Source organism: Myotis nattereri (assembly GCF_964212035.1).
Source record: "Myotis nattereri genome assembly, chromosome: 2".
Classification (NCBI taxonomy): domain Eukaryota; kingdom Metazoa; phylum Chordata; class Mammalia; order Chiroptera; family Vespertilionidae; genus Myotis; species Myotis nattereri.
The window spans coordinates 204,962,927-204,989,462 of record NC_138076.1 but is presented as its reverse complement, the minus strand read 5'-3'; the positions used below and the strand labels follow the sequence as shown (position 1 = coordinate 204,989,462).

At 52.0% G+C, this 26,536-nt stretch overlaps 1 protein-coding gene across 3 annotated transcripts in view; it reads right to left on the bottom strand.

Moving 5' to 3' along the window:
• ABTB3 (ankyrin repeat and BTB domain containing 3) overlaps nt 1-26,536 on the bottom strand; it is a gene marked incomplete at its 5' end in the record, with an annotated part of 257,601 nt that overhangs the window by 15,314 nt on the left and 215,751 nt on the right. For 2 of the 3 annotated variants that reach the window (XM_081085183.1, XM_081085185.1), the window contains 8 exons: nt 2,420-2,501; nt 5,164-5,266; nt 10,421-10,526; nt 19,574-19,752; nt 21,367-21,587; nt 22,377-22,512; nt 22,627-22,720; nt 24,550-24,651. In XM_081085183.1, the coding sequence (XP_080941309.1) occupies nt 2,420-2,501; nt 5,164-5,266; nt 10,421-10,526; nt 19,574-19,752; nt 21,367-21,587; nt 22,377-22,512; nt 22,627-22,720; nt 24,550-24,651 (1,023 nt within the window). The remainder of the gene's footprint in view (nt 1-2,419; nt 2,502-5,163; nt 5,267-10,420; nt 10,527-19,573; nt 19,753-21,366; nt 21,588-22,376; nt 22,513-22,626; nt 22,721-24,549; nt 24,652-26,536) is intronic. The other variant, XM_081085184.1, reaches the window with a different exon arrangement.

Sequence of the window (26,536 nt, the reverse complement as noted above, 5' to 3'; positions counted from 1 at the left end):
TGCCCTGTGGGTATTTTGAAGCGAAGGTGTGAGAACCGCCGTAACTGAGAGCGCTGGGGTAATGGGAGGAGGACGAGGCTCCCCAATGCTGATGCCTGGGCCTCGGCTCAGAGTCTGACCGAAATGGTCTGACTCACGGCCTGGTTACTGGGCGCTGTCAAAGCTCCCAGGTGACTCTAACATGCAGCCCAGGTGAGAATCACCGGCTTGGAGCCTTACACAGAGGAAGCGCTCAAGGATACCAGCGCTCCCACTTGGGAAGTGTACTCCAGAGCCAGGCCTGCTGGTTCAAACCCTGGCTCTGTCACTAACTAGCACTGAGACTAGGGGGCGCATCATTTAAACTCTCTGGACCTCCGCTGTTTTATCTCCAAAAACGGCCAGAATCATCCAGAGAACCACGTGCAAGCAGAGGCCCGTGCCTCATTCACAGTTGCAGCCCCATTAAGGTTTCTTCACCGTCCTCCCCACCCCTGACCCTAAAGCCCAGCAGCGGTTTCATGGAAACGTTTAACCCCAACAGCTGCCGCCATTCTGGAAGAGGCTGTGGCCACTTTCCTCCCAGTAGGAAATGTGGTGAGGGGTGGGGGTGAGGGGCTGGGAAAAGGGGAAACAGGCACTGGGATGAGTGGGGGGGGGGGGGTGCCAACTCCCAGTCCCATCCTGGGGCTCCAGCCTCCTCTCTGCTACCCCCACCCCAGGGGGACGGCTCACCCGGGCTGGCCTGGCACCCCTTTCAGCTGCTCCCCAATGCTTAGTGCCAAGTAGCCCATTCAACAGGGACTTAGGCTTAGCAGGGAGGTGGTGTATCAGTTATGCTGCAGAAAATAACCCGCTTAATGAGGCTGAGGGTGTCTTGCCTATGGCTATTTGGAGAGAATTCTTTATTTTGAAGTTTCAACATAACAAGAAAAGTGCACCTCTAATGGTGGAAATGCAGACTTTGGGGCTAGTGAGAGGGCACTGTCTCGCTGGCAGCCCTCTGAACAGCAGGCTCTGAGGCACCGGGCCCAACAGTGGAGGGAAGCACCAGCGTCTGGCCTGTCTTCTCCCCACGTGGCTCACACCCGGTGGGCCCGTGTGTCTTTTCCATCTCTGCTATCCCTGAAGACCCAGCCAATGACTGACAATCCCTTTCCCTCAAACGTACCCCACGGCCTCCCACTTCCGTGCCTCTGTTTATGTTTCTGCTGTTCCTGGAAACCGAGGCTCAGAAAGCTTGGGCGATCTGTCCAAGGTCCCAGGAGAGACACTGCTTTTAAACAGGGGGAGGAGTCAGTTTAGACAGAGGGATGTAGCACGTGAATCCCGGAATGCAGCTCTGCCTTCCAAGTCCAGAGGAGGGCCCGGCTCCGTGACCCTGCTCCCCGCCGGCCCGGCCTCCTGCTCGTCTCTGAGATGCCTCTTAACTGTCTTACACTGAGAGTCTCCCGAGTCTGGCCTGAGTCTTACCCGCCTGCTTACTCTTTCCTTCCAGAATTGCACGGGAGGAAAGCAAGTTCAGACTCTGCCAAGCACCATCCCAGCACACCCACGTTGGCCTGCTCACCCTGGCTGGCGGGAGGGCAGCACGAGGGACCCCGGTCTCCCCTGCAGGCCTGCCCTGGGCGGTGTAAGCAGCCCACCAGGCTCCAGGAATAGGGCTGCAAAGCCGATCCAGGGTGAATTTCTATGAGCTGCAAGCAGGCCCTTGTGGGGTACGACGTATGAATGGAGCATGAAGGAGGGTGGGAAAGGGAGAAGGCACCCCCTCAGAGATGCCACGTGAACTACAACCCACCGTTCACGGTACAGACGTCCCCCAAATGGGAGAGAGACAAGGTAATGCCACCTGACCTTCGACGAAGGCACCTTCCTTTGCTACTTACATGAGGCTCCTGGTAGGCTCAGATCAGGGTGACAATGACCTTGGATTCCCTGCAGCCCACTGGTTCCTGGTCACACTGGGCTCAACCAGTTCTGGGACTTTATCTGCCCACTGTCCCCCTTTCTTAAGCCCTAAGCCTTCCTTCCTATGGCTCCCCAACTTCTCAGCTTTCAATCTTTCAGCTAACACCTCATCCATGACGCCTTCCCCAATTCCCCTGGTCTGAGTTGTCACGGCCCATCGGCTCACTCCTCCCTCTCACCCCCCCTCACGTTATACTATAATGAAGTAATTACTCAGAGTTACCCCCTCTGGACTGGGAGTCCCCAGGAGAGGACTGTCTTTTACCCTGTGCCCTGGGTCCCAGCACAGTGTCAGGCACATAGCAGGCGCTCAGTTAACAGTGTAGGGGTGAATGGATGGCAAGTGGGAAGGGCAGTGTGAGGAGGGGGCCGGAGTGCAGGAGACGGATGGTTTGTTGCAGCAGCTAATCCACAGGCTAAGGACTGGAGGGAACCACCCGTGCCTTGGGCCCACCCAGCAGGGGCTCACCTGAAAGATGGGGTACTTCACATAGCCGATCTCTATGCAGCTGCTGTCATTTGTTGGCTTGCTAGAGAGCAGCGCTTTGAACCTGAACAAGATCACAAAAAGAGAAGAAGACTCACAAGCACACCCACAGCTGGCAAGAAACTCGGCTCTTTTATCTCCCTGTCTCTGACATACAGCAAGGACATCGCCACAGATTTCTTAGTTTAACCCTCCCCTCCCTGTAGGATATCGTAATCCAATCTGAAGTTAAACCTCAACTTAAAAGAACAGTGTTGCTCTAGCTCAGTGGTCGGCAAACTCATTAGTCAACAGAGCCAAATATCAACAGTACAACGATTGAAATTTCTTTTGAGAGCCAAAAATTTTAAAACTTAAACTATATAGGTAGGTACATTGTTATTAACTTAATTAGGGTACTCCTAAGGCTTAGGAAGAGCCACACTCAAGGGGCCAAAGAGCCGCATGTGGCTCGCGAGCCACAGTTTGCCAACCACGGCTCTAGCTGGTTTGGCTCAGTGGATAGAGCGTTGGCCTGTGGACTGAATGGTCCTAGGTTCGATTCTGGTCAAAGGCACATGTCCGGGTTTGTGGGCTCAATCCCCAGTAAGGGGAGTGCAGGAGGCAGCGAACCAATGATTCTTTCTCATCACTGATGTTTCTATATCTCTCTCCCTCTCCCTTCTCAATAAAAATATATTAAACAAGAAAAAGAAAGAACGGCGTCATTTCTCAAGCAGGTGATTAGAAAAGAGCAAATGCCTTTGAAAACCCCATCTGTCCTGCAGGGCCCGTCACAAAGACTGCCTCCTCCAGGGAGCCTTCCTTGGTTCCTTTGCTGCTCATGGAGTTTTCCAATCCCGCCTTCCCCCTCCCAAACAACCGCTGCTCCAGGCCGGCTGGGACCTGTGCCCTTTCTGCTTCTGCTGCATCCTTGGAGCCCGTGCCTGTCCGATGCATCCTGGTTACTGAATCAACATCTGTTGAGTCCCTGGGGCTCCCCCGTGGCTGACCTTCTGCCTGAGGTTTTAGATGCACTTTCCTGCCCCCCACTAAACTACATGCTCCTTGAGGGTAGAGAACCTGCCACTGGAACACACCGATAATCTATTTAGGAATAAGCTCCGTGTTTCTTTTTGTAAAAATTAAACGTTTAATCTTGAAATAATTATAGATTTATAGAAGACATGCAAAGATAGTTCCTGCTTATCCTCACCCAGTCCCCCCTGCTGTTAACATCCTACACAGACAGCCATGGTCTCTTTGTCTAAACCAAGAAATGAACATCGTCACAACATTGATCTGTTTTTTCAATAGTATTATAACTGAGAGCTATGCAAGAGATGGCATGTTTTTCTTGTGGTGGCAAAGCAGACACGTGGGGTTTGCATTTTGTTTGGGGGGCACCGTGGGTGCCAGGTTGCTCTCAGGATCCAGGGAATGCTGGTCAGACACATTCCTTGGCAAGAGTCCTGGAAGTAGGTTCTTACCCTGGGGCCTGCCTCTTCCTCATTTCAGCATCACTCTCTCCCTGGCCCAGCTCACTCCTCCTGGTCAGGTCCTTGGACCATGTGGTTCCACATGGTCAACCTTCTCATCTCAAACCGAAAGGCGGAGGAAGGGCAGTGGCGGAGCTGGCTGAGGGTGCCAGACTGTTGTCCCCTCCACAGTCAGGGAAGAGGAAGGCTCACAGGACCCGTGTATTTTGGTGGCTTATGCCAAAGTTCCCTGACATGTGGAGGGCAGGCCTTTCCAGGTGGCCATGTGTGAGGTTGTGCACAGCACGAGGCACCTGGCGGAGGGAGTGCAAACCTAATCCACGCTCCTCCCATGCACTGCTCACTGCTCGCGGAGCTCTCCCCACACCTGCCCTGTCTGCTCGGAGTCACAGGCGCCGAGTCCACACACACACAAAGGCGCTGCTGTTTATGCCGATGGCTGCCCACTTTTTTTTTTATTGTAAGAAAAAAACACAGAACATGTCATTTACCATCTTAACCATTTTCAAGTGTATGGTAATGTTGATGTTGAGTATATTCCCATTGTTGCACAGTCAATCCTAGAACTCACCAGCTGCCATTAAACACTAACTCCTCCCCCCCCCCCCTTTCCTCCCAGCCCCTGGCAACCACAGTTCTTTCTGGCTCTAAGAATTCGCCTCCTCTAGGACCACATATAAATGGAATCAAACAGCATTTGTCTTTTGTGACTGGCTTATTTCACTTTGCATAAGGTCCCCAAGGTTCATCCGTGTTGCGGCCCGTGTCCGAATTGCCTCCCTTTTCAAGGCTGAATAACACATGTGTACACCACACTGAGCTTATCCATTTGTCCACTGATGGACACCTGGGTTGCTTCTACCTGCTGGCTATTGTGAACAATGTTGCTATGATACAATGCACAAACGCCCTGCACTCTTTCTTTGTTAATCCTCACCGAGGATATTTTTCCATTGATTTTTTAGAGAGTGGAAGGGAGGAGGAGAGACAAAGAGAGGAACATGGACGTGAGAGAAACCCGTCGATTGGTGGCCTCTCACACGCACCCTGACACAACCCTTCCGTCTGCAGGCCGGCGCCCGATCCACTGAGCCAGACCGGCGAGGGCTGCTCTGTGCTCTTGAATCCTTGATCAGGAGAAGATAATCTGCCAGTCTGGTGGAGATACCCCCAGAATTGAACTTCAGAGCACAGTAAAAGCCACAGCCACACTCGTAATTCACCTGCTCTCCAAGCGGACGTACATACCTCGGAGAGGCTGTAAATAACAGCACTCTGTGAGCATAAAACGGTCTTCCTTCCACCAGGAAGGTGACATCAGACATTTCTTTATTGTTGAGGAAATGAGGGTCTGGAAGAGGAAAGGGAAAAAAGGCAGCTTTAGTGGAGAGAAGGGTGAAGCTGGGATTCCAGGGGATGAAGTACTCATTGGTGAGGCAGGGACCACACAGAAGCAGAATCGATCAAAGGAACACTCACATCACTGAAATCCAGTTTTTCATTGGAAATCGTCATAGCTTATTCGTGATTCAAAGTGGCACTTCCCCACAGAAGACTGACCCCCAGCCTGAGTTTAGGTGGCTCCCAGGTGTGAAAGGACACCTGCCCACCTGGCCTCGAAGACTGTTACCTGCCCTGGTTTCCCTCCTCTTCCCTGGCTCAGTGTCCTCCCTGCTGACAGAAGTGGGTGAGAAAAGCTGCCCACTTGCCACCATGTTCCAGGGTTTTTGAAGTCCAGGCTCTTCTTTCCCTGGGTCAGTGACAAATGAGCCAGTCCCCTGCCTCACCTCCAATCCTATCCTATATAATAAAAGGCTAATATGCAAATCGACCGAATGGTGGAATGACCGGTCCCTATGATGTGCACTGACCACCAGAGGGCAGACGCTCAATGCAGGAGCTGCCCCTTGGTGGCCAGTGAGCTCCCATAGGGAGAGTGCCGCTCAGCCACTCGGGCTCACGGCTGGCGAGTGCAGCGGTGGTGGCGGGAGCCTCTCCTGCCTCCATGGCAGTACTAAGGACATCTGACTGATGGCTTAGGCCCACTCCCGTCATCAGTTGGACATCCCCCAAGGGTTCCTGGACTGCAAGAGGGTGCAGACCAGGCTGAGGGACTCCCCCCCCCCGCCCCCCGAGTGCACGAATTTCATGCACCAGGCCTCTAGTAAGAACAGAAGATAGAACCAGTACTTATGGGGCACTCACGATGTGCCAGGCTCTGTGCAAGCTGGTCTAACACATGTCCGCTCATTCAGTCCTGGGGGGTAGGTGTGCATTTGAGGAAACTGAGGCACAGAAAGTTACAGTGACCTGCTCAAGCTGGTGACAGGTGGGGAAACTGCCTGGTGCAGCCTCATCACCACCATGTATCCGCTCTTTGCCTCTCCCCCTGACCTGCACACTCTGGGTATGTGTGTGTGGGGCGGGGTGCGGACCATGCCTGTCCTTTCCACATCCTTTCCTCTGTCTCTAGCACAGGACGGCGGTAGAACTTGGGCTCTCAAGCCAGAAATCTCAGTGACCTTTGGCAAGTTATTGAACCACTTCGTGCCTCAGTTTCCACTCCTGTAAAATGGGAATAGTAATATCCATTATATCCCAACATCCTAGAGTCATAGTGAGCATTACATGAATTAATCCATGTGAAGCATAAATTAATGGCTGACACATACTGCCCCTCAGGGTTAGCAGAACATCTAGATGCTCAATTGACATTTTCTGAATGAATGAAAGCATGCTCTGGCCTTTGCTTTAGAGTCATGTTGTCAGAGCTTGTCAAGGACATCGGGCCCCTGCTTAGCCTGGGGACCTGCTTGTTGTTGAAGGGCCCCTTCCCAGGGGTTAAAGGTTTGTCCTGAAACAAAACCCAGCTGCTCCCTACCACTGGGTTTAGGCTGCTCTAAAGCACTGAGGGAGGGAGCCAACCCCCTGGGGTCCTGGAGACCGACCCCCAGCTGTTGGGCCCACCCTGTCTGACTGCACCTTGAACCCCTGGCCTGGCCCCAGTTTTGCCCAGAACTTGGACCCAGAACTGGCCTTCCTAGCTGATTCTCCTTACTCAGCCCTCAGCCCCTATGCTGCCCCAGATGGTGGTTCCCCCTTATATTCTCTGCCACCTCTTCCCATTAAGAAATCTTAATTTAAAACATATCAGAAAAGCATAAAAAAGGTCAAAATCACTTGTGATCCCACTATCTTCCAACATTTTTATTGCTCGCCGTCCCCCCACCCCAAACTTCTAAAACTATCCAGGTAAAGGCAGTTAGGCTATAGAGGAAGGCCTCAGAGTGGACGGCCACTCACTTCTCCACTTGCTTTAAAGGCTGTTAGCAGTTTGGAGTGACTTTCTCCCTCTTCTCAGCAACCTGCCTCCCTCTGCTCACTCTCTCTCACTCCCACTGTGCACCTCCAACCACCACCCTAGCCTGCTTCCCAAATTGCTAATATCTCCTCCCTTTAGCTCCTTTTACCATTCTCTCCCAGAATTCAATGAGATGGCAGGAGGACAATTAATCACAAAAAATCAGGCGTGTGTTCGGCCGCTGGTCTAGTCCCTGCCACTCCCTACTGTCTTACACTGAGCCCATTTCACTCATTTATATGACCTGCCTGCCCTAGAGAGATGCCGGTGTGGGACCCTTATCACTGATAAGTCTCATCTGTCTTTTAAAGTATATCCTTAAGGAACCAGTACTTGACAACCTTTAGTTATCCTAGCTTGGAATTCTGTACTGAAGATGCAAAATACTACATGTTCCCTATTCCATTTATTGATAACTAGAGGCCCGGTGCACAAAAATTCATGCACTCAGGGGTAGGGGGCGTCCCTCAGCCTGGTCTGTGCCCTCTCGCAGTCCAGAATCCCTCAGGGGATGTCTGACTGATGGCTTAGGCCCACTCCCCGGGGGATCAGGCCTAAGCTGGCAGTCAGACAGCCCTCTGGCAACATGGGAGCCCTCGGGGGATGTCTGACTAATGGCTTAGGCCTGCTCCTCGCCTAAGCCATTAGTCGGACATCCTTAGAGCTGCCACGGAGGTGGGAGAGGCTCCTGCCACTGCTGCTGCACTGGTCAGTCATGAGCCGGCTTCTGGCTGAGCAGCACTCCCCCTTTGGAAGTGCACTAACCACCAGGGGGCAGCTCCTGCATTAACATCTGCCCCAGGTGGTCAGTGAGCGTCATAGTGACCAGTCATTTGCTGTTAGGGACAATTTGCATATTACCCTTTTATTATATAGGATTATACATATATTCTACCTTTTTTCTTTCATATTGTGAGCTTTGAGCCTCCCAGGTCTGCCTTTCTTTTCTTGTTCTAACCCTTGGAATTCCAAGGTTTGGCAAGAAAACGAGGATCTTAAAATTGCTGATGGAAGAAATCTCAGCAAGTTCAGGAGGGAAAAAAAAATGCTTCCTTCCTCTCCTATAGCTACAGGAAAGCTGAATTTATGCTGTGTCATTCAAACAGCTCTTGCAAATATTCGCTCTAACAAGGGTGTCTTGTAAGACACCTAGATGTCAGATTATTGCTACGTGGTAAAGGCTCTTTTTTTGATTGGTCCTTATAATTTGTTGCACTTAGAATATCTTAATTAATACCTGTTTTCTACAAGGTGTTAATTACTTGTGGTTTGGGTGCATCCTGGTTGGCTCACAGGAACAGGTGTAAAGAACAACAGACAACCAGTGGCTCAGCTACATTCTCCATGTAGCAAAAAGTCGTGTCACTGAAATTCACCAGTTATTCACGACAGCCACAGAAGTACTTTCAAACATGTGCATGAATTCAGCCTTTTCACCCATTTAAACTAGCTCACTGGTTTCAAGAGTGGTAGTTTTGCTAAAGAGTAGAATTTTCAGATGCTTCCATTGATCAAATGTTTCCCAGTCTCTGCAGGAAAAGGAGCTGGGAAGCAGGAAAGCCCCCCAATCTCCATTGGAAAAGGAACCCTTCCATTTAAGATATTAAAGCAGCTTTAATATTTTATGACTCCCCGTGCAGCCAGGAGACAGGCCCCTGTAACAGGAGGCTCATGGGTCAGGTTTCAAGGCCGCCGAGTATTTCTTTGCCTTTTTTTTTTTTTCCGGGCCAGTCAACTGGCTGCAGCAGCCCCAGGATCCTCCGAATGAAATCAGTGCCTGATGGAAAGCTTTCTTCTGGAAAATCCCAGAAGCTGAAACCGCAGGAGGATGGGATTACGGCTTCAGGGGGGAACCCGGTGCAGACTCCCAGTGCCTGCCTCCTGGGGTGGCCTGAGGATGACTTGAGATAGGGTTGACCACGGGCTCGGCTGGGGCGGCTCAATGCAAATGTCTGCTGCTCTGCTGGGAGTCAGGGCATCGGGTCTCCTCAGCTCAGGTATGTTCCCCTCGTGTGCGTGTGTGTGTGTGGGGTGTTTGGGGGGGTATGGGTGGGTTGGGTGGGGGCGGCCTGGTTCCCCTCCCCTCCTGGCTGCCTGCACTGGACTCCATTAGAGAAACACCATGGCCTGTCCCTGTCCTCTGCTCGTCCCCCCTCAGGGGGCACTGGGGAGAGCTGCCGCGCACAGCCCAGGCTTCTTTTATTATTTTTTACTCCAATATTAGTTTTATTATAGTTTAAAAAACAACAAAATTTCTACCTATGAGACTCCCCCCACCCCCAACACTTCCCATTTTATTACATTCAATATTGTGCATTAGTTTCAGGTACAGCGTCGTGGTTAGAAAGCGATGCACCTTACAAAGCGGTCCCCCTGGTACTTCCAGTGCCCACCTGGCCCCGTACATGGTTATTACCCCGTTCCCTGGGCTGTGCTACGTCTCCAGGACTGTTTGGTAACCGCCAGTTTGTACTTCCTAATCCCTGGATGTTTTTCACCCAGTCCCCCAACCCCCTTCCCTCTGGCAACCATCAGTCTGTTCTCTACATGTCTGAGTCTGTTTCTGTCCTGTTTGTTCGTCTATTTTGCTCTTTTGACTCCACATGTAAGTGAAATCATATGGTATGTGTCTTTCTCTGACTAATATATTTCACTTCACATAATAGACTCTAGGTTCATGCATCCCGTTGCACATGATAAGACTTTGTTCTTTGTTATGGCTGAGTAATATTCCATTGTCTATTTGTACCACAGCTTTTTTTTTTTTAAAAAAATCTACTTATCTATTGATAGGCACTTGAGTTGCTTTTAGAACCTACCTGTCTGCAGGATCCAGAGACCTTCTTGCTGCCTTTGCCTGTAATCTTTCAATGATAACAAGAAGGTATTGGTGAGTCTCCTTCTTCCTCTAACTGAAAGGTTACAGGTAGTGAAAGGTAGATGCTCTGATATACCTTTTCCTAAGGTACAGCCTTCAGTCTTGTCACATAATCAAGGTGCTATCCTGACCTCCGCCTGCCTGACTCCAGGACCTATCTTGTCGGCCCTCGAATATTCCCATCCTTCCTTACAGCGTTTGCTTCTTCCCTGTCTTGAAATCACAAAGCAATACCCCTGGCAGAGCAGGGCCCGTGACACACTCACCCAGGCGCGAGGTCTGCTTCCGTTTGATCTCCGTGAGCTTGGGGATGGGGTAGGGCCCGTAGCAGTGAGTGAAGATGACACACAGCTGCTGGCTGATCACTTCGTTCTGCGGAAAAGAGAGAACAGCTCACCTTGCTGGGGGCTGTGCACAACCTCAGGCCAGTTGTTGCTAGGAACGCGTTCCCCAAGGGAGAGAAGTCCACAGACTTATCTCGGGCTCCAAGAGAAGTCAATCCCCCTGGACATCACTCATCCTGTTTGCCCGGGCAGGCCCTGGAGCTGCTAGCTTGTTTGTCTACTATTTCCATGGGTTCACTGGCAAAAGCTTAATTTGTAATTAAACCCTTTTCTCTTGCTGTAATCATTTCCTACCCCATGGGAAAGCAGGTTTTGTAACTCCTAGAATGGAAAATAAATTTTTACCCCTAACCTACTTTTATCAGTAGTCCAAAGTTCTGGAAGCCACTAATTATCCTAAAAAGCCCAGCAGAAAGCCCTCCTGGTCCCGTGACTGTGTCGCTGCTGCCGAGATTCAGGTGGTCCTGATTCAGCAACGCTGCTGGCAGAGCAGGGCCCGTGAAACAAGTTCCCCTAGGACAGTGGTCGGCAAACTGCGGCTCGCGAGCCACATGCGGCTCTTTGGCCCCTTGAGTGTGGCCACGTAGTTTCAATCGCACTGTATGTGCGCGCCCGCACGTGGTATTTTGTGGAAGAGCCACACTCAAGGGGCCGCAGTTTGCAGACCACTGCCCTAGGAACTTGATTCTGGTGCTGAGGTCTTTCCGGATTAGGGGTGCTCGGCTGAATCATTTCTCCAAAAAAGAGTGGGGGGGGGGCGGGGGAAAACTTCTGCGGTGCAGAATGTCAGCTGCCCCTGATTGCTCAGGGGGCGAGGAGCCTGCTTCCACGGAGCTGCGACCTCCGTGTGCTTCCCCTTCCCCCGCGGGGCTCGTGGCTGCTCACAAGTCTCCCTCCAACCGCAGGCGCGCAGGAGGGAGCCACGAATCACAGTGTTGGGGTGCTTTTCATTGAGTGAAGGGGTGGAAACTTGGGGCTTAAAGGGGCAGGTAGACAGAAAGACATTTACAACATATTTTAAAAGTAGGTTACAACACAGTTTGTAGCATGCATTTTTTTGCAATAAAGCCCTACGTATATATTTAGATTGACAGATCTCTGCAGAGGAAGGTCGGAGAATAGCTACCTTCTGTGAGATCATGATGTTTTCTTTGTAGCTCCCTGTGCCCACCCTGCCCAGGGAGTTATCTTTTCTGCAACAAACAACTGTTTGTAATAAAACCAACAAATATTATCTTTGACTTTAAAAGATGGGGCTGGGACAGCTTTGGGGTGTCGGTGGTTCAAGCCCTTCGTGAGTCGACTCCTTTGTGCGCCCGAAGCCGGAGGATGCAGCTCAGCACATGAAAAGCAGTCCAACCCTTTGATTCAGTGGATGAGATCCCAAAAGGCACCTCGTCACTTCAGACGGATCCCCGAGGTGCCGGAGAGGATGCACTCATCCTGAGTGGGAAAAGGGACGCTGCTTTTGAAGAGGAGGCCTTCGAAAACAAGGACAGTAAACGCTCCTTCACGTAACACCCGCACAGTGGTTGCCTCCCTCCTAGCTTCAGGCAGCGGTTCTCCAAGGGTGGTCCCCACACCACACCATCAGCGTCACCTGGGAGCCTGTTAGAAACGCCCGCCCTCAGGTCCCATCCCAGGCCTTCTGCCTCAGAAATGCTGGGTGAGGGGCCCAGCAAGCTTTCTTTTCATACTTTTTAAAAATATATATTTTATTGATTTTTTACAGAGAGGATGAGAGAGGGATAGAGAGTTAGAAACATCGACGAGAGAGAAACATTGATTAGCTGCCTCCTGCACACCTCCTACTGGGGATGTGCCCGCAACCAAGGTACATGCCCTTGGCCGGAATCGAACCTGGGACCTTTCAGTCCGCAGGCTGACGCTCTATCCACTGAGCCAAACCGGTTAGGACCACACGTTTTCTTTTAAGTTTTGTTTTTTTTTTAATCCTCACCCGAGGATGTTTTTCCATAGATTTTTATTTTTGACAGAGGGGAAGGGAGGGAGGAGAGAGAGAGAAACATCAGTGTGAGAGAGACACGTCGATTGGTTGCTCCCCCCAAGTGCTTGGCTGGGATTCTAACCTGAACCCTTTGGTCCTCTGGCCGATGCTCTAACCTCTGAGCCAAACAGGCCAGGGCCATTTTCTGGTGATTCTGATGCTCCCTGAGGTGTGAGAACCACCGGTGTCATGGACTGGAATCTGTCGTGGGTTTGAAGTGGGCCGGGGGCTGTAAATGAGTTTCCTCAGGCCTAAGGCTTTGCCACTCAGATGTGCTCCATCGACCACCAGCAGCAAAAGAATTGCCTGGGAGCCCACATAATGCAGACAATCACCCGAGGCCAATGAATCAGGGTCCACAGTCACGTGCTCTGCACACGGGTGTTTGAGGAGCAGAATCCTGGCCCCTAGCAGACGGCATGCCCTAATCCACTGGTTCTCAACCTTCCTAATGAAGTTCCTCATGTTGTGGTGACCCCAACCATAAAATTATTTTCGTTGCTACTTTATAACTGTAATTTTGCTGTTATGAATCGTAATGTAAATATCTGATCTGCAGGATGTATTTAGGCAACCCCTGTGAAAAGGTCGTTTGACCGCCAAAGGGGTCGTGACCCACAGGTTGAGAACCGCTGCCTTAATCCCCTGGGCTGTGTCATGGGGGAATCTGTAGGAGTCATGAGAGTGACTGATTGGTTGACCCTAAAGAGGGAGATTACCCTGGGTTATCTGGGTGGGCCCAGTGTAATCACACGAGCCCTTAAAAGGAGGTGCCCTCCAGGCCTCTCTCGGAAAATGCTGGGTGTTGAACTTGGGTTCTCAGGACTCAGCTGCACAGAACTTAATTCTTTTAGCTTAAAATCCTCACTCGAGGATATGTTTGTGTGTGTGTGTGTGTGTGTTTTAAAATTGATTTTAGGGAGAGAAAGAGAGAGAGAGAGACACACACACACAAGAGAGAAACAGCCATTGGTTGCCTCCCATATGCGTCCCGACTAGGGATCGAACCTGCAGCCTTTTGCTGTGTGGGATGAGGAGCCACTGGCCAGGGCCAGAACTGAATCTGTCACACCACAGGTGCCAGGAGTCTCTCTTAAGATGGAGTCTGTGGATGTCGGGGCTGACATCTTTCCTCTCCTCCTCTGACCCCTCACTGTTCTTCTAAAAAGGTACCAAAACACACTCTTTTCTTTGGAAAGGAGCCCTAGGATTTCCCCAAGGTCTTTTATAGGTAGCTTAGGGGGGCGGTTCTACACAGTGGTAAAAGCATGGGCAACGGGACCAGACGGAGCTGGGTCCAGTCCTGGCTCCTCACCTAACAGCTGTGTGACCTTAGGAAAAGTACTCAGCTTCTCTGGGCCTCAGGCTCTCTTCCCAGATGAATTACCCGCTTAAGTAAGGATTAAGTTACCTGCTATGAGGATTAAAAAGATAACACATCACAATATGCCTTTAGGTTGAACCAAAGGGAAGTGCCAACATGTGACCAGTTTTGAACTCTCAAAAGAGCAAATTCCCATAATTCAAATTAATCTCTATTTTCCTAGATTCTAAAATATTCTAAAATTACTGGAAAGAAACTCACTGCAATAAACATGCATTTTAAAGACCCATTTCAAATTCAAAAAGATGAAAAAAGCCTGATCTCAGAATCACGAGAATGCTGAATGTTGCTTTCCAGGGTCATCGGCAGTGAATTCTTTGTCTTGATCGATTCCTCCCAAGACAGGCCCCGCCCCTGTGGAAAATGCTGGGCTGCCCTGTCAGCTGTGAGCCCCTCTCTGCTGGAACCACCTGGAAAAGGAGGGGTGGGAAGGCTGTACGGCCCCACAGGATTCCCATGAGGTCGGCTTAGCTCCAAGTCTGTCACACGCCCTTGGAGTTGTGTACAAGATGAAGTTGAACACGCTGTGAACTTGAAGTGCTTTTAAATCAGCACCCATTTATTTTTATATGTACCTTCTACTCATGGCAACTGATGAGCTTTCTATTTATGGTGGTAATATAATGCTTCCTTTCTAAATACATTTAAGGGAAGGTAAGATGATTTAAAAGAAAAATCCTGTTAATAAAAGCCTATGTGGTCGTGACGCCCTCACGCCGTGATGCCCTCACGCTGTGACGAGCAATCACCAGGAGGCTGCGTGCGCAGTGGGCATGCGTGGGTGGGTGGGGCTGTGTGCATGCATGGATAGGCGGGAGCTTGATGCTGTGTGCGAGGTGCGGAGGCGGGTCCCACGGCTCCACACAGCACGGAGGTGGGACCCCAGGCTCTGGCCTATCTCTTTGGGGCAATCCATTGAGCAGCCCCGGATGGGTGGGCGGGGCCTACCTCTTTGGGGCAATAGATAGCGGGGCTCCCACACTGTGAGAGGGCACAGGCCAGGCTGGCCCCCGCTTCCCCCCCCCCCCCAGTGCACAAATTTCATGCACCAGGCCTCTAGTATGAAATAAACAATAACCAGTGACAATATCCTTTAGGAACGAAAGGGAAATCAGACACTCTGGGATGAAGGACCTAAGAGAACTGGTCACCAGCACGACCCTAGAAAAATGGCTGAAGGAAGGTCTCTAAACAACAGGAAAGGATGAAGGAGGGAGCCTTGGAGCATCCGGAAGGAGGAACAGGGTAAGCAAACATATGGACACATATAATAGGCGTTCTTCTTCCTCTTCAGTTTCCTAATTATGTTTGATGGTTGATGCAAACATTGTAACTGTCTGATGTGGTTCTAAATTAGATGACATATTTAAAGATGGATATGTCATACATGGAGGAGGGTAAAGGGACATAAAGAGAAGTAAGGTTTCTATACTCCATTTGAACTGGTAAACTGATGAAACCAGTAGACTTTGATATTATGTACATACCAGAGGCCCGGTGCACGAATTCATGCACGAATTCATGCATGGGTGGGGTCCCTCGGCCTGGCCAGTGATTGGGGCTGATCGAGGCCATCTTGCCCAGTCCCAGTGGGGGCCAATTGGGGCTGGCCAGCCGGCGGGGGGCAGGTGGGGGAGAGGGACTGTAGGAGGTTGGCCTGCAGCAGGAGGTTGGCACGGGAGCACACTGACCGGTCAACTGGTTGTTCGGTCACTTAGGCTTTTATATATACAGATAATGCAGCATATCAAGCACTCACTAACAAAGCTAAACAGTGAGATACACTCCAAAACATTACAGATAAATAAAAAATGAATTTAAATAAATGTTCAGGTAGTCCACAGGAAGGCAGGAATAAGACAGAGAGATCACACAGAAGACAAAAAATAAGATGGTCGATTTAAGCCATAGAGCATCAATAATTATATAAAATATATATGGTCTATAAATTCTGATTAAAAGACAGAGATCGACAGAGTGGATGAAAAGTCCAACTGCATGTTGTTTATAAGAAACCTTAAATGTAACATATAGGCAAGTTGAAAATAAAAGGATGGGGAAGATATCATACAAACATTAATCAGAGGAAAGCAGGGGTAGCTGTATTAATATTAGATTAAGGAGTCTTCAGAGAAAGAAAACTAGTCGAAGCAGAGAGGGGCATTACATAATGACAAAAGGGTTAATACACGAAGAAGACACTGCAGTCCTAAATGTGTCTGCACCAAATGACACAGCTGCAAAATATGTGAGCTAAAAACGGATAGAACTAAAAGGGGAAGTAGACAAATTCAACAATTACAGTCGGAGACTTTAACACCCCTCTGTCAACTGATAGGATGACTGGATAGGATATTCTATAGGATACAGAATATAGGATACAGAATATAGGATGTAGGATACAGAGGAGCTCAGCATAGTCACAAGCCAAGAGGATGTTACTGACAATTACAGAACACCCCACAACAGCAGAAAGCACCCCTGTCCAAGTGCCCACAGAATCTATACCGAGATAGGCCATATTCTGGGCCATACAACAAATCACAAATCTTTAAAAAAGAGTGAAATAATATAGAATCTGTTCTCTGACCACAATGGAATCAAACTAGAAATCAGTAACAGAAAAATCCCAAAACACTTAAAAACTAAATAACACACTTTCAAATAATCCATAAGCCAAAAAAAGCAAGTTTCAAGGGAAATAAAAAATACGCTGAACCGAATGAAGGTGAAAATAAAACATATCAAAAATTGTGGGACACAGCTAGGGTAGTGCTGAGCAGAAAAATGTAGAGTATCAAGTGCATATAGAAGAAAAAAGGAACAGTTTAAAATTGATAGTCTAACCTTCTAGCTCAAGAACCTAGAAAAATAAAAGCAAAATAAGCCTACAGGATCTGACTGCAGGACTATCACCCATGCTTGGAGAATGCCTGACTTCACACAGCCACTGGTAAGTTTCATAGTGATGTGTAATACCACATCTCACCAGTAGGGGTTGCCATTAAACCCCCATGTACTGTAAGAGCAAACCTGACTGGGTGCAGTCCTCCTAGACTGCCCCCGCCCCATTCCTGGGTCCCCCCCACCGCCCCCTCCATGATCAGTACAACTGCTGGGAGCAGGCTCTGGTCCACACATCCTGGCAAAGGCCCCTCCCTTCCTCCCAGCCCCAGTTGCTGCTATCGGAGCTGTTGGCTGCTCTGGGAGGGTAGGGGCTGGGCTGGGCAGGAGGGGGCTGGTGGGTGCTAGCAATGCTCTATTTTTGGCCCGGCTGCTAATCACACAGGTAGGTTTACTTTGTGGAAATTCCTTTGCCTCTAGAGTTACGATTGGGGCACTTTTCCGTATGCATATATGTATGTCTTATTAAAAACGATGTTAGAAACCCCAGAGAGCAGGTTTACTTAAAACACAAGATGCTTCGGTAATTTCTGGAATGCCCACTATAACCCGAAGAAAGAAAGGAAATGAAAAACCTGACACCCATTAGCACACCAGACCCTGGGAACCGAAGGAGGAACGTCTGTCCCGAAGGTGGTCTCTTAGGTAATTTCAGGTGAAAGCCTTTTTTATTTATTTCCAAGGTGGGGGGTGAGGGGCAGGGAGCATTTGGTTTTGAAAAGCCTCCAGCAGGTTTCACTCTAAATAGAACTGCGAGGCTCATTACCGGAGGCCAAACACCTGCTCCCACTTCAGGCCTCAGTGGGGCCCGACATCAAGCATAAATCTAGCCCGCGGGGGCCTGGACGCTGGGCTGGAGACCGTGCTAATGAGAAGACCTAATGGGCCTTGCTCGGGACCGGCCACGTGCTCCCGGCTCAGAGAGCAGGCAGGACGCCCAGTTGCTGCTGCTTTCCTGTGGGGCCACCCCGCTGCCGGCCAAGGCACTCCATGGTCCCCTCGTCCTTCTCTCGGGCAGCCCAGCCCGTGGGCCCAGCCTGGTGGGGGGTGGAGACCCAGGTTGCCTTCCTGGTTCTGAGGCCTGTTTCCCCTGCGACGTCACAGGTGACTCACAGAGGCCCCAGAGCTCCACAAAGCCTGATCGGGGACGGAGGGGGAAGAGGCTGGCGCCGGGGCCAGACCGCCTGGGTTCAGTCCCAGCACACTGGTCAACCTCTCTGTGCCTCAGTTTCTCCATTTGTTAAATGGGGGATAAGAGCAGTATCTGCTTCAAAAGTTGCCTGTGAGGATTTAACTACATATTTTAGCTTAAAAAAAAAAAAGTCCTCCTTTCCGTCTCCAGACAGTTCATGATAAAAAGGGTTCCGGGGTCAAGTGCGTTTGGGAAACGCTTGCTTGCCTTTGTGAATCAGGCTACGCAAGGCTCTGCAGTAGAGAGATTGGGATAATCCAGTGTGATCCTGAGGACAGGAGCTGGCGTTCAGCTGGTTACATGTGGTTTCCATGGGCTCCTTGGTGCCGGGGCTGCGCTGGGTGTTAAATATGTTGATGCCATCCCTGCTGAGGGGCTGGCTGCTACAGAACAGCCCTTGGGAAGCAATGGAGGCGCCACATCCCCTGGCGAGGCCGTCGCTATGATGGGGACTCTAAAGCGCTCTCTCAGTGACAGGGACAGTGTGAAGGGCACTGACTCGTTTTCTCTTCACAGCCAGCCTAAGAGGTTAAAACAATCGCCGTCCCCGCTGTCAGGTGGGGAAACTGAGGCAGAGAGAAGTTATGTAACTTGACTAGGGTCATAAGGCAAGTAAGTGGCAGAGCCAGGCTTGAACTCCTACAGTTTGGCTCCCGAGCCCATGCTCCCAACCACTGTGCTATCCCGTCCCCTGAGGCCCACTGAGAAGCCCTGGGGGATGGGATGGTTGGTGCCCAAACTCCTCAAAGCCTCCCAGGCAAACTGATCCCCCCCCCGCCCCCCTGATGCTTCCACAGCCAGTGGTGGGGCTTTTGCCACCCTTCCCCCTGACCTGGGCTCTCCACTCCATGGCTGGCTGGGGACCAGGCACACCACAGCTGTCCATTCTCAAAGTTGTCCCCCCGCAGCCCCCCATGCTGCATGGCCCACTGGCGGGTACTGGGTGTCTATATGGTGTCATCAAACAAGGCACCCCACAGAGATTTTTAAGGACTGACCACACAGTAGCCCCAGGACTGGACTGGTTTTCCAAGGGGTTGCACCATTTTCCTTCAAGGCAGGTCCCGGCAGGAATTGGGAGGCCCATGAGGAAGGGGTGATTCTCGGGGTCAGTGCAGGGTTCATTGGCTTCTGTGTATCTCAAAAGCCTTCCCCAGGGCCCGGCTTCCGGGAACCGCGGCAGGGCCTGTACCCCCTTCATCTGGGGCGCTGCGCCGTGTCCCTCCTCCCGCTGGATTCTATCTGCCTGTCAGGCCTGCCCTAGTCCCAGCACCTTCCCTGACCGTCTGGCACCTCACCTCTTGGGGCCTGTGCCATTGTTTCATAAACCACCTCCGATGCCCTCGGGGCACACGTGCTGGTATTCTCTCACCAGCTTTTGTGTAAATTCCCTGAGGCCAGGAGAGATCTTACTACTTCGTCCATGTGCCTAAGTGCCTTGGAACCTCACAGGGGCTCAGCAAAGCGGCTGCCCCACAAAGGACGGCACAAGTGGCTTTAGCCGCCATGACCACAGGGAAGGGACCCCTGAGATGGGGAACCTCCTAGCTCTCTGCCGACGGCCCAGCGGCCTCAGACGCCTCGTACCTTGCTGGCTTTCAGGATCTCGAACATGAGGGGCAGGCCCTGGGTGATGAGCTCCTCCGTGTACTCTTCCTCCTGGATGGTCTTGAACTCCTTCAACAGGCCCTGGATGAGGGGCCTGCGGTGCTGCTGGAAGGCGATCCGCAAGGACTCCAGCCACGTGTGCAGGGTCCACGGGACACCTGGGGGGGAGGGGAGAGGGGAGGGCAAGGCGGAGAACAACCGAAAGAGAAGGCGCGTTTTTATCTAAAACTTGGCCTTTCCCCAGGACATGACCCAATTATGAGACCAAGAGGCAGGCAGGCTTGCGATGAATAGAGCCAGTGTTGATTCCCCCCACAAAGACTTGCAGAAGTTGAAATTAAAGGTCATAATTCAATTCCCTTAAGTACGGGTGTCCATTTCTTCACGCTACTCATATTATCAGGGGCTGCATTTTACAACCTATAATCATGGTGGAGAATACTGGAGTCGTTATGCACACAGCTCAGGCCTGTGACATACTTCTCAGCGCTGACTTCATTTGTCTCCATCCCCTCCACTTTCTGGGGAGGGAGATGCTCGGGGAGGGGCCGAGTCTTGCCCAGGACTGGATACCACATCCGTGCCCAGGCGGGAGCTGAGAGCTGGTGAAACCCACCAGGGAGCTACGATGGATGCTTCCACCCGCCTAAGGAGACACGGAGGGCATGGCTGCCGGTCCCCGTGCGAAACTACATTTCCACCTGCAGCCACCTCAACGGGCTCCTCCCGCAGCAGGAGCAGCTGATCGCTGAGCTGATTCCCCACTCTCATGGGGAGAGAAGCAGGCGTCTTGCTCCTGTGTACAACAAGCGACCTTTCGGAGTCGAGGGCTGCTTCACTATGCTAAGCAGGCCCTCGGGGCCGGGGCATAACCGCCCACATGCTAAACAGCCCCTGTGCGAGAGGCCCTTTTCCAGAACAGCATCAGGGGCCCTCTGCAGGGCCTCAGGCTACAACCTGAGTTTAAGGCCCATGCGAGTCCTGCTATTCCCATGCTGGGCCTATGCCACTAGATTGGGAAGGCCAGGCTAGCCTGTCCCTCAGATGCACGGAGGAGGTGGCTGTGGGCTAGCTCAGTCCAGGAAGAGCCACCCCAAAGGCTTTCCGAGGGGGAGCCCTGGTCAGGAAGCCTGTCCTCACTCTGGCCGCTGCCCGGACGCAGCTTCATGGGTCTGGGTGCTCTATGCACCCCAACCACTGGGAACCACCTGGGATGCTTGTTAAATATAAAGATTTCCAGCCTTTACCCATCCAGACCCTAGACAGCAGAGCTTCTGGGTGTAGGGCCTGGCAATGTGTATTCAGACAAGCTCCCAGGTGATTCGAACTCCTAACTTCCAGGCTCCAGAGTTTGGGAATCATGGAAAGGTGACCTGAGGATGGGGCTGGCAGGATGCTGCTGTCGATGGGGACAGTGTGGGACTCTCAGCTCCCACAGCGAAGGAGAGGCCCCCTGGGCCTGTGTGTGTGTGTGTGTGTGTGTGTGAGTGTGTGTGTGTGAGTGTGTGTGTGTGTGTGTGTGAGTGTGTGTGTGAGTGTGTGTGTGAGTGTGTGTGTGTGGTGTGTGAGTGTGTGTGAGTGTGAGTGTGTGTGAGAGTGTGTGTGTGTGTGAGAGTGTGTGTGTGTGTGAGTGTGTGTGTATGTGTGTGTGTGTGTGTGTGAGTGAGTGTGTGTGTGAGTGTGAATGTGTGTGTGAGTGTGTGTGTGAGTGTGAGTGTGAGTGTGAGCCGGGCAGTGGTGCTGTGCCCAGGGCGGAGGGTGCCCACACTGACCGATGCTCCTGATGTCAATTGTGACATCCACGTAGCCATGCTCAGCGCTGTGATACATGGCCTCCCTCAGGGCTCTCAGTTTGGCCTTGCTGTTGCGGCTGGCGCACAGGGGGGGCGGGGCTGTCTCCGCCAGGTCTGTCCCCTCGGCCAGAATCTCCTCCAGGGACAGGATATCACTCTTCTCCTTCTCTGGCTGGGCGAGCAGTTTGCGGAACACGTTCCTGTCAATCATAAACCCAGAGAGGAAGACACTCAGAGGTGGGGGAGGGCTTTGCCAGGGCGGGGACGGGCGGGGACCACTCCCTGGGACAAGGGGAGAGGACGGTACCAGCTCGGGGTGGTGGGTTTCAGAGTCCTGACCGCGGGCGCTCCGTTCTGGGGGTGGAGGAGATAGTGGGGCATGGCCGGCCGTGTTTCCTCAAGGACAACCAGGGAGCTAAGTGTTTGCCTCAAGTACAGTGGGGCCTTGACTTACGAGTGTCCTGACTAACGAGTTTTTTGAGATACCAGCTGTCTCTCGGCAGATTTTTTGCATTGAGTTGACAGAATAATTTGAGTTAACGAGCTCGGTCTCGGAACGAATTAAACTCGTAAGTCAAGGCCCCACTGTATCTAGAAGGCTCTGGAACCTGTGATTCTGCTTTACGTGGGGTGATGTGTAATGCAACCGATGGGATAAGTCCTGAGGGAATGGTGGAAGGGAGGCGATCAAACAGGAGGTGATTTATTCTTTCTCAACGGATTCTTCCCACTTCGTTTCCCAGAGGGGATGCATGTCTGTGGTGGAAGCTGGCTGGGAGAGGACAGAACAGCCAGGCCGGGCAGATGTGTGCAGCATGAGGCTGACCCTCGGCCGGGAGTGGGCAGTGAAGGCCACGCTGGCCGGGCTGGGGCCTGCACTGCCTCTGGGCCCCACATCCAGAGAGGCGATGGGTCTGGGGCAGGCCTGGGAATCTGCATTTTTAACAAGCACCGCTCGGGGCCTGGGGCTCCGGCCCGCCCTAGCCTACCTGTGTCCATGGGCTGCAGCCTGGCTGAAAGAGTTCATGTCCCCCTGGGGGGTTGTAGAAATTCCATTCCTGTGCATGGTTCCTATCAAGGGGTCCGCACCTCGCTCCAACAGCAAACTAACCAGCTCAAAATTGCCTGCAAGCCCAGAGAAGGGGGTTTATAAGCGAATAAAGCAAACAGAGAGTCGCAGGCCCCCCCGGGGCCAGGGTGGTGGAGGTCCTTGGCCAGGGCGAGGATGGCACCTCTTACCCACGGCGGCTGCGAGCTGCAGGGGCGTCTCCGAGTAGTTCTCCTCGCCGTGCTCCACAGAGCCCTCGACCTTGGCCCCGGCGTCCAGGAGGAGCTGCGGAGGAAGAGGGGCCACGGAGATGTTTAAAGGACCCGCGCTGCGAGGGGGCGTCAGGAAAACTGGTGGAAATCAGTCCATGCCAATGCTCCTGCTCTCCTCTGGGTCAGTGACCACGGGCCCAGGGCCAGGGCAGCTGGGCCTCGAGGGGGAACTAGGAGCTGCTTGGATCTACTAGAGCCTGAGCTACTCAGTGTGGTCTGCAGGCCAGCAGCAGGGGCACCTGGGAGCTGGTGGGAAACATGGCCCTCAGGCCTACCCCAGACCCACTGGAAAAGCGTCTGCATTTTAACAGGCTCTCCAGGTGACTGACTCGTACATGAATGTTTCTAGAAGCCCCTGGAACCAGGGGCTGGAAGACACCCTGTTTGGGTGGGAGAGCATTAACGTGGCCTCTTGGAATCACAGATCGAGAGTTCTGGAGAGCGCCCCGGCCAACCAGGGCCAGGGTTCGGGGGAGCTCTGAGGGCAGGTCAGCAGAGGCTGTGTCCTGGCCAGCAGGCTCCATGTGGCAGCGTGAGCTTCCCAGAGTTCTGCCTCACAGGACTCAATTCTGTACCTTCCCTAAGCAATTCTGTGCTTTTAAAAAACGGAGATCCTGTCCATGCCGGATCTCACTCACAGTGAATGTGCTGTGGCTGATGTGAACTGGGCTGGGGTGGGGGGGACCTGCTTGCTTTATCCCTGAGGGCGCAGCCAGGAGGGGGCTGCACGTGTGGCTTTCCGTGACTTCTGCACCTGCAGCGGGGAGGAGGCCTGACTTTGGTTTGGCTTTGCTCGGCTGCCCACTGCGCCGACTCGGGATTGAAAGGCAGGGGATGCCGCTGCTTGTTAAAGGACGGCATCCGCGTCTGCCGGGCCACCCGCCGCCCCTTCTTCCTTAGACTTCTCTACTGGGACTGGACTGCGCATGACACTGTACAGGCAGAAGCCAGTGTGGCACGACACACACGCAACCTCCTGAAGCATGGCTTTGGACCTGACTTCGGGATCCCCACACCCTAGGAAACGACAAAGGATTCCTGTGGAATCCCAGCATTGCCCAGTGGTGCCTCTCACACAATTCCCTGCTCTCCATTCATCCTCAGAGGCTTGGACCACATAAAAGGAGGCGAGTTCCTGATGGACTGGCTGCTCGTCTCTCTTTTCTGATGCCGTGAAGACCACGTTTAAGACCTAGAATGTACTGGATGGCTAGTCAATGAACACCAACTCTACAACAGCCAGAAAAGGCGCAAGCAACATATGCCCAAAGGACCTCGGATGAGGACATCTCTCCATGCTTGGGAGCTGTTTCAGAAGACACATGCGAAGGCCCTGCTCTAGGTCTCCCGGATCCGATTCCCAAGAAGTGGGATCCAAGCAAGTGTCTTTTGGAACCGTTGCCTTGGCAACTTGGATGCGTCTTTCCACCGGCTGGAAACCACTAGACTCTACACAAACACCAGGGTCACACCTCAGGGGAGGTTCCAAGGTCTCACACCAGCCAAGTTTTGTGTTCATGTTACGACAGGTAAAACGAACCAATCCACAAAACCACAGCTCAGGCCCCACCCCAAAGCGACTGGGAACAACTTCCGTAGGTTGGCCACTGCGTGTTGTGTGAGGCTGCATGTGGGTAGGTGATAATTTCATATTGGCTAAAGCTGGGCCATATAGATCATTCTATATAATATTTCCACTCATATGATATGCATGTGCTATATTCAATTGCAATGAACCAATATGAATGTTTTCGTGACTATGCATGCCGGGAGAGGTACAGATTTGCATAATGGAAGCGGTAAAATTAGAGGTCAGGTGTGGATAGGGAAATACGTTAATACCTGCACTACAGGAATATGTCCATGCAACACAGCAAAAGTCAGAGCCGTCCAATGGCGGGTCTCGGGGTGGACGGATGGATATTTATGAGGAGTACTGACAACCTATAAACAAATTGAAGTTATTTTCAGAATGTGACCTTCACAATACTTAGACTAGCAGAGCTGACCTATCTGGCGCTGGGCACGCGGGAAAGGCGTAGAAAGGACACCCTGGGCGGTGCCTGGGGAAGTGTTGGTGATGTGGGTGGTGAGGAATAAGGACTCCTTTGCCTCTCATCTGAAAGCGATTAAACGGATGACCTCTGACCACCGCTAAGGTGCCTTGGAGAAGGTGTAATGGTGGCTACAACGAGCCAGCTCACCTGCCTGGCTCCTCTCTCTGCTGCAGGAGAGGTGGTAGTTCTGAGACCTACAGGATGTCAGCGTGAAATGCCACTGCCATTTCACCCACACCTTGAGGGGACATTCTCGGTGGCAGCAAACCCCAGGCAAGGGGAGGTCTGCTTCAAGCTTTTGAGCCAGGGAAGCCCACCATTGGATGGATGCATGGCACCATCTGGTCACAGCTCACCCACGCTGTCCTCACTCCATTCTTCTGCTGCCTTCCTGGTTGACAAAGGCCCTCATATTTCTGGAAACTAGGCATAAAAACTTCCCTGAAAGCACCACAAATAAGCAATCTGATACTGGTCTTTTGATATGGGGGTCTCAAAACACCCCTGGCCACAAGACAGGTGTCTGGGCAGCTGAAGGTTGGGGTCCTGCAGGACTGGCACCCACACATGGTTTTCCCGAACATTCCTGGGGCCATGTCACCGAGATGCCTGTTTCATCCAGAGGGGCTGAGTTCACTCATCACCTGCAGGGGAAGCCTGGAGCTGGGAGCCGTGGGTTGGGCTAGGGAGGACCAGGGAACCCCACGAGGAACCCAAGCTGGGAAGCCCTCGCAGGGTCTGCACGGTGCTTATGGATGCATAACAGGGGAGAAAAATCCCTAATACTTGAAACTTGTATGATCCAAAATGGGATCCCAAGCTATGTCTACTGACTGCTTTCCTCAGATGAATATAAAACTCACTAAAACCCACAGTACTAAAGGACAAGAGCATCTAATTTTGACCTAAAAAGGCTCCCCAGGATTGCTGAGTTAGGACTGTGGCATACCAATTTCCCCAGTTTCCAAGGCTGCCAATATCTGGCTGCTGGAGAGAGTGGGTCTTAAGACAGCACAGAACATGGTTAAAAAAAAAAAGTATGATTTCACCTATTACAACCCCCGGCAGGGAAGGAAATTAATACCCAGTCCCAAAGTTATGCTAGGTCCCCTCTGTATGTATTTCTTCCAACAACTCTCTGAGGTGGGTGTGATTATTCTCCCATTTTGCAGATGGGGACAGCGAGGCTCAGAAACCACTTGCCCAAGCACAAAAGCACGTCACCAAAGCACAGGGCAGTTTCAGAATTTGAACCCGTGTCAAATTCCAAAGCCTGCTGGGATGTGCTTTCTGCTCCAGCACACTGCCTCTAGGAGCCATGTGATTCGCTGTAAGACCTGTGGCTGCAACTCAGCCAACCAGGTGCGCAATCAGGATTCGGTGGGGGCGGGGGAGCCACGCCTCAGCTCCGGGACAGGGCCCAGCTTTGCATTGCGCAGAGGGAAAGGGCTGGTGGCTCAGGATAGCGCTCTCTGCTCTGATCCCAGAAGGAACGGATGACAATAAGGATCAGAGACGATACACCTGAACCAAGTAAAAGCTGGTGCGCCTTGTAGCTTCGTTGGTTGTTTTTAGGTGAAACATACATGCTCCTTAGAGTTTCTCGGGGCTGGGGCCTTAGGATGGAGGAAATCCATCCGCTGGTCTGACCTGTTTTGCTGGACCGAGCGCCCTGCCCTCAGCAGTGGCTCTCGGGAGAGAAAGCCACCCCCCCCACCCCTCTACCCCTCTTGGTTCACCTTCCCCTGGGGATGCCAGGCCGAGGGGCCCTG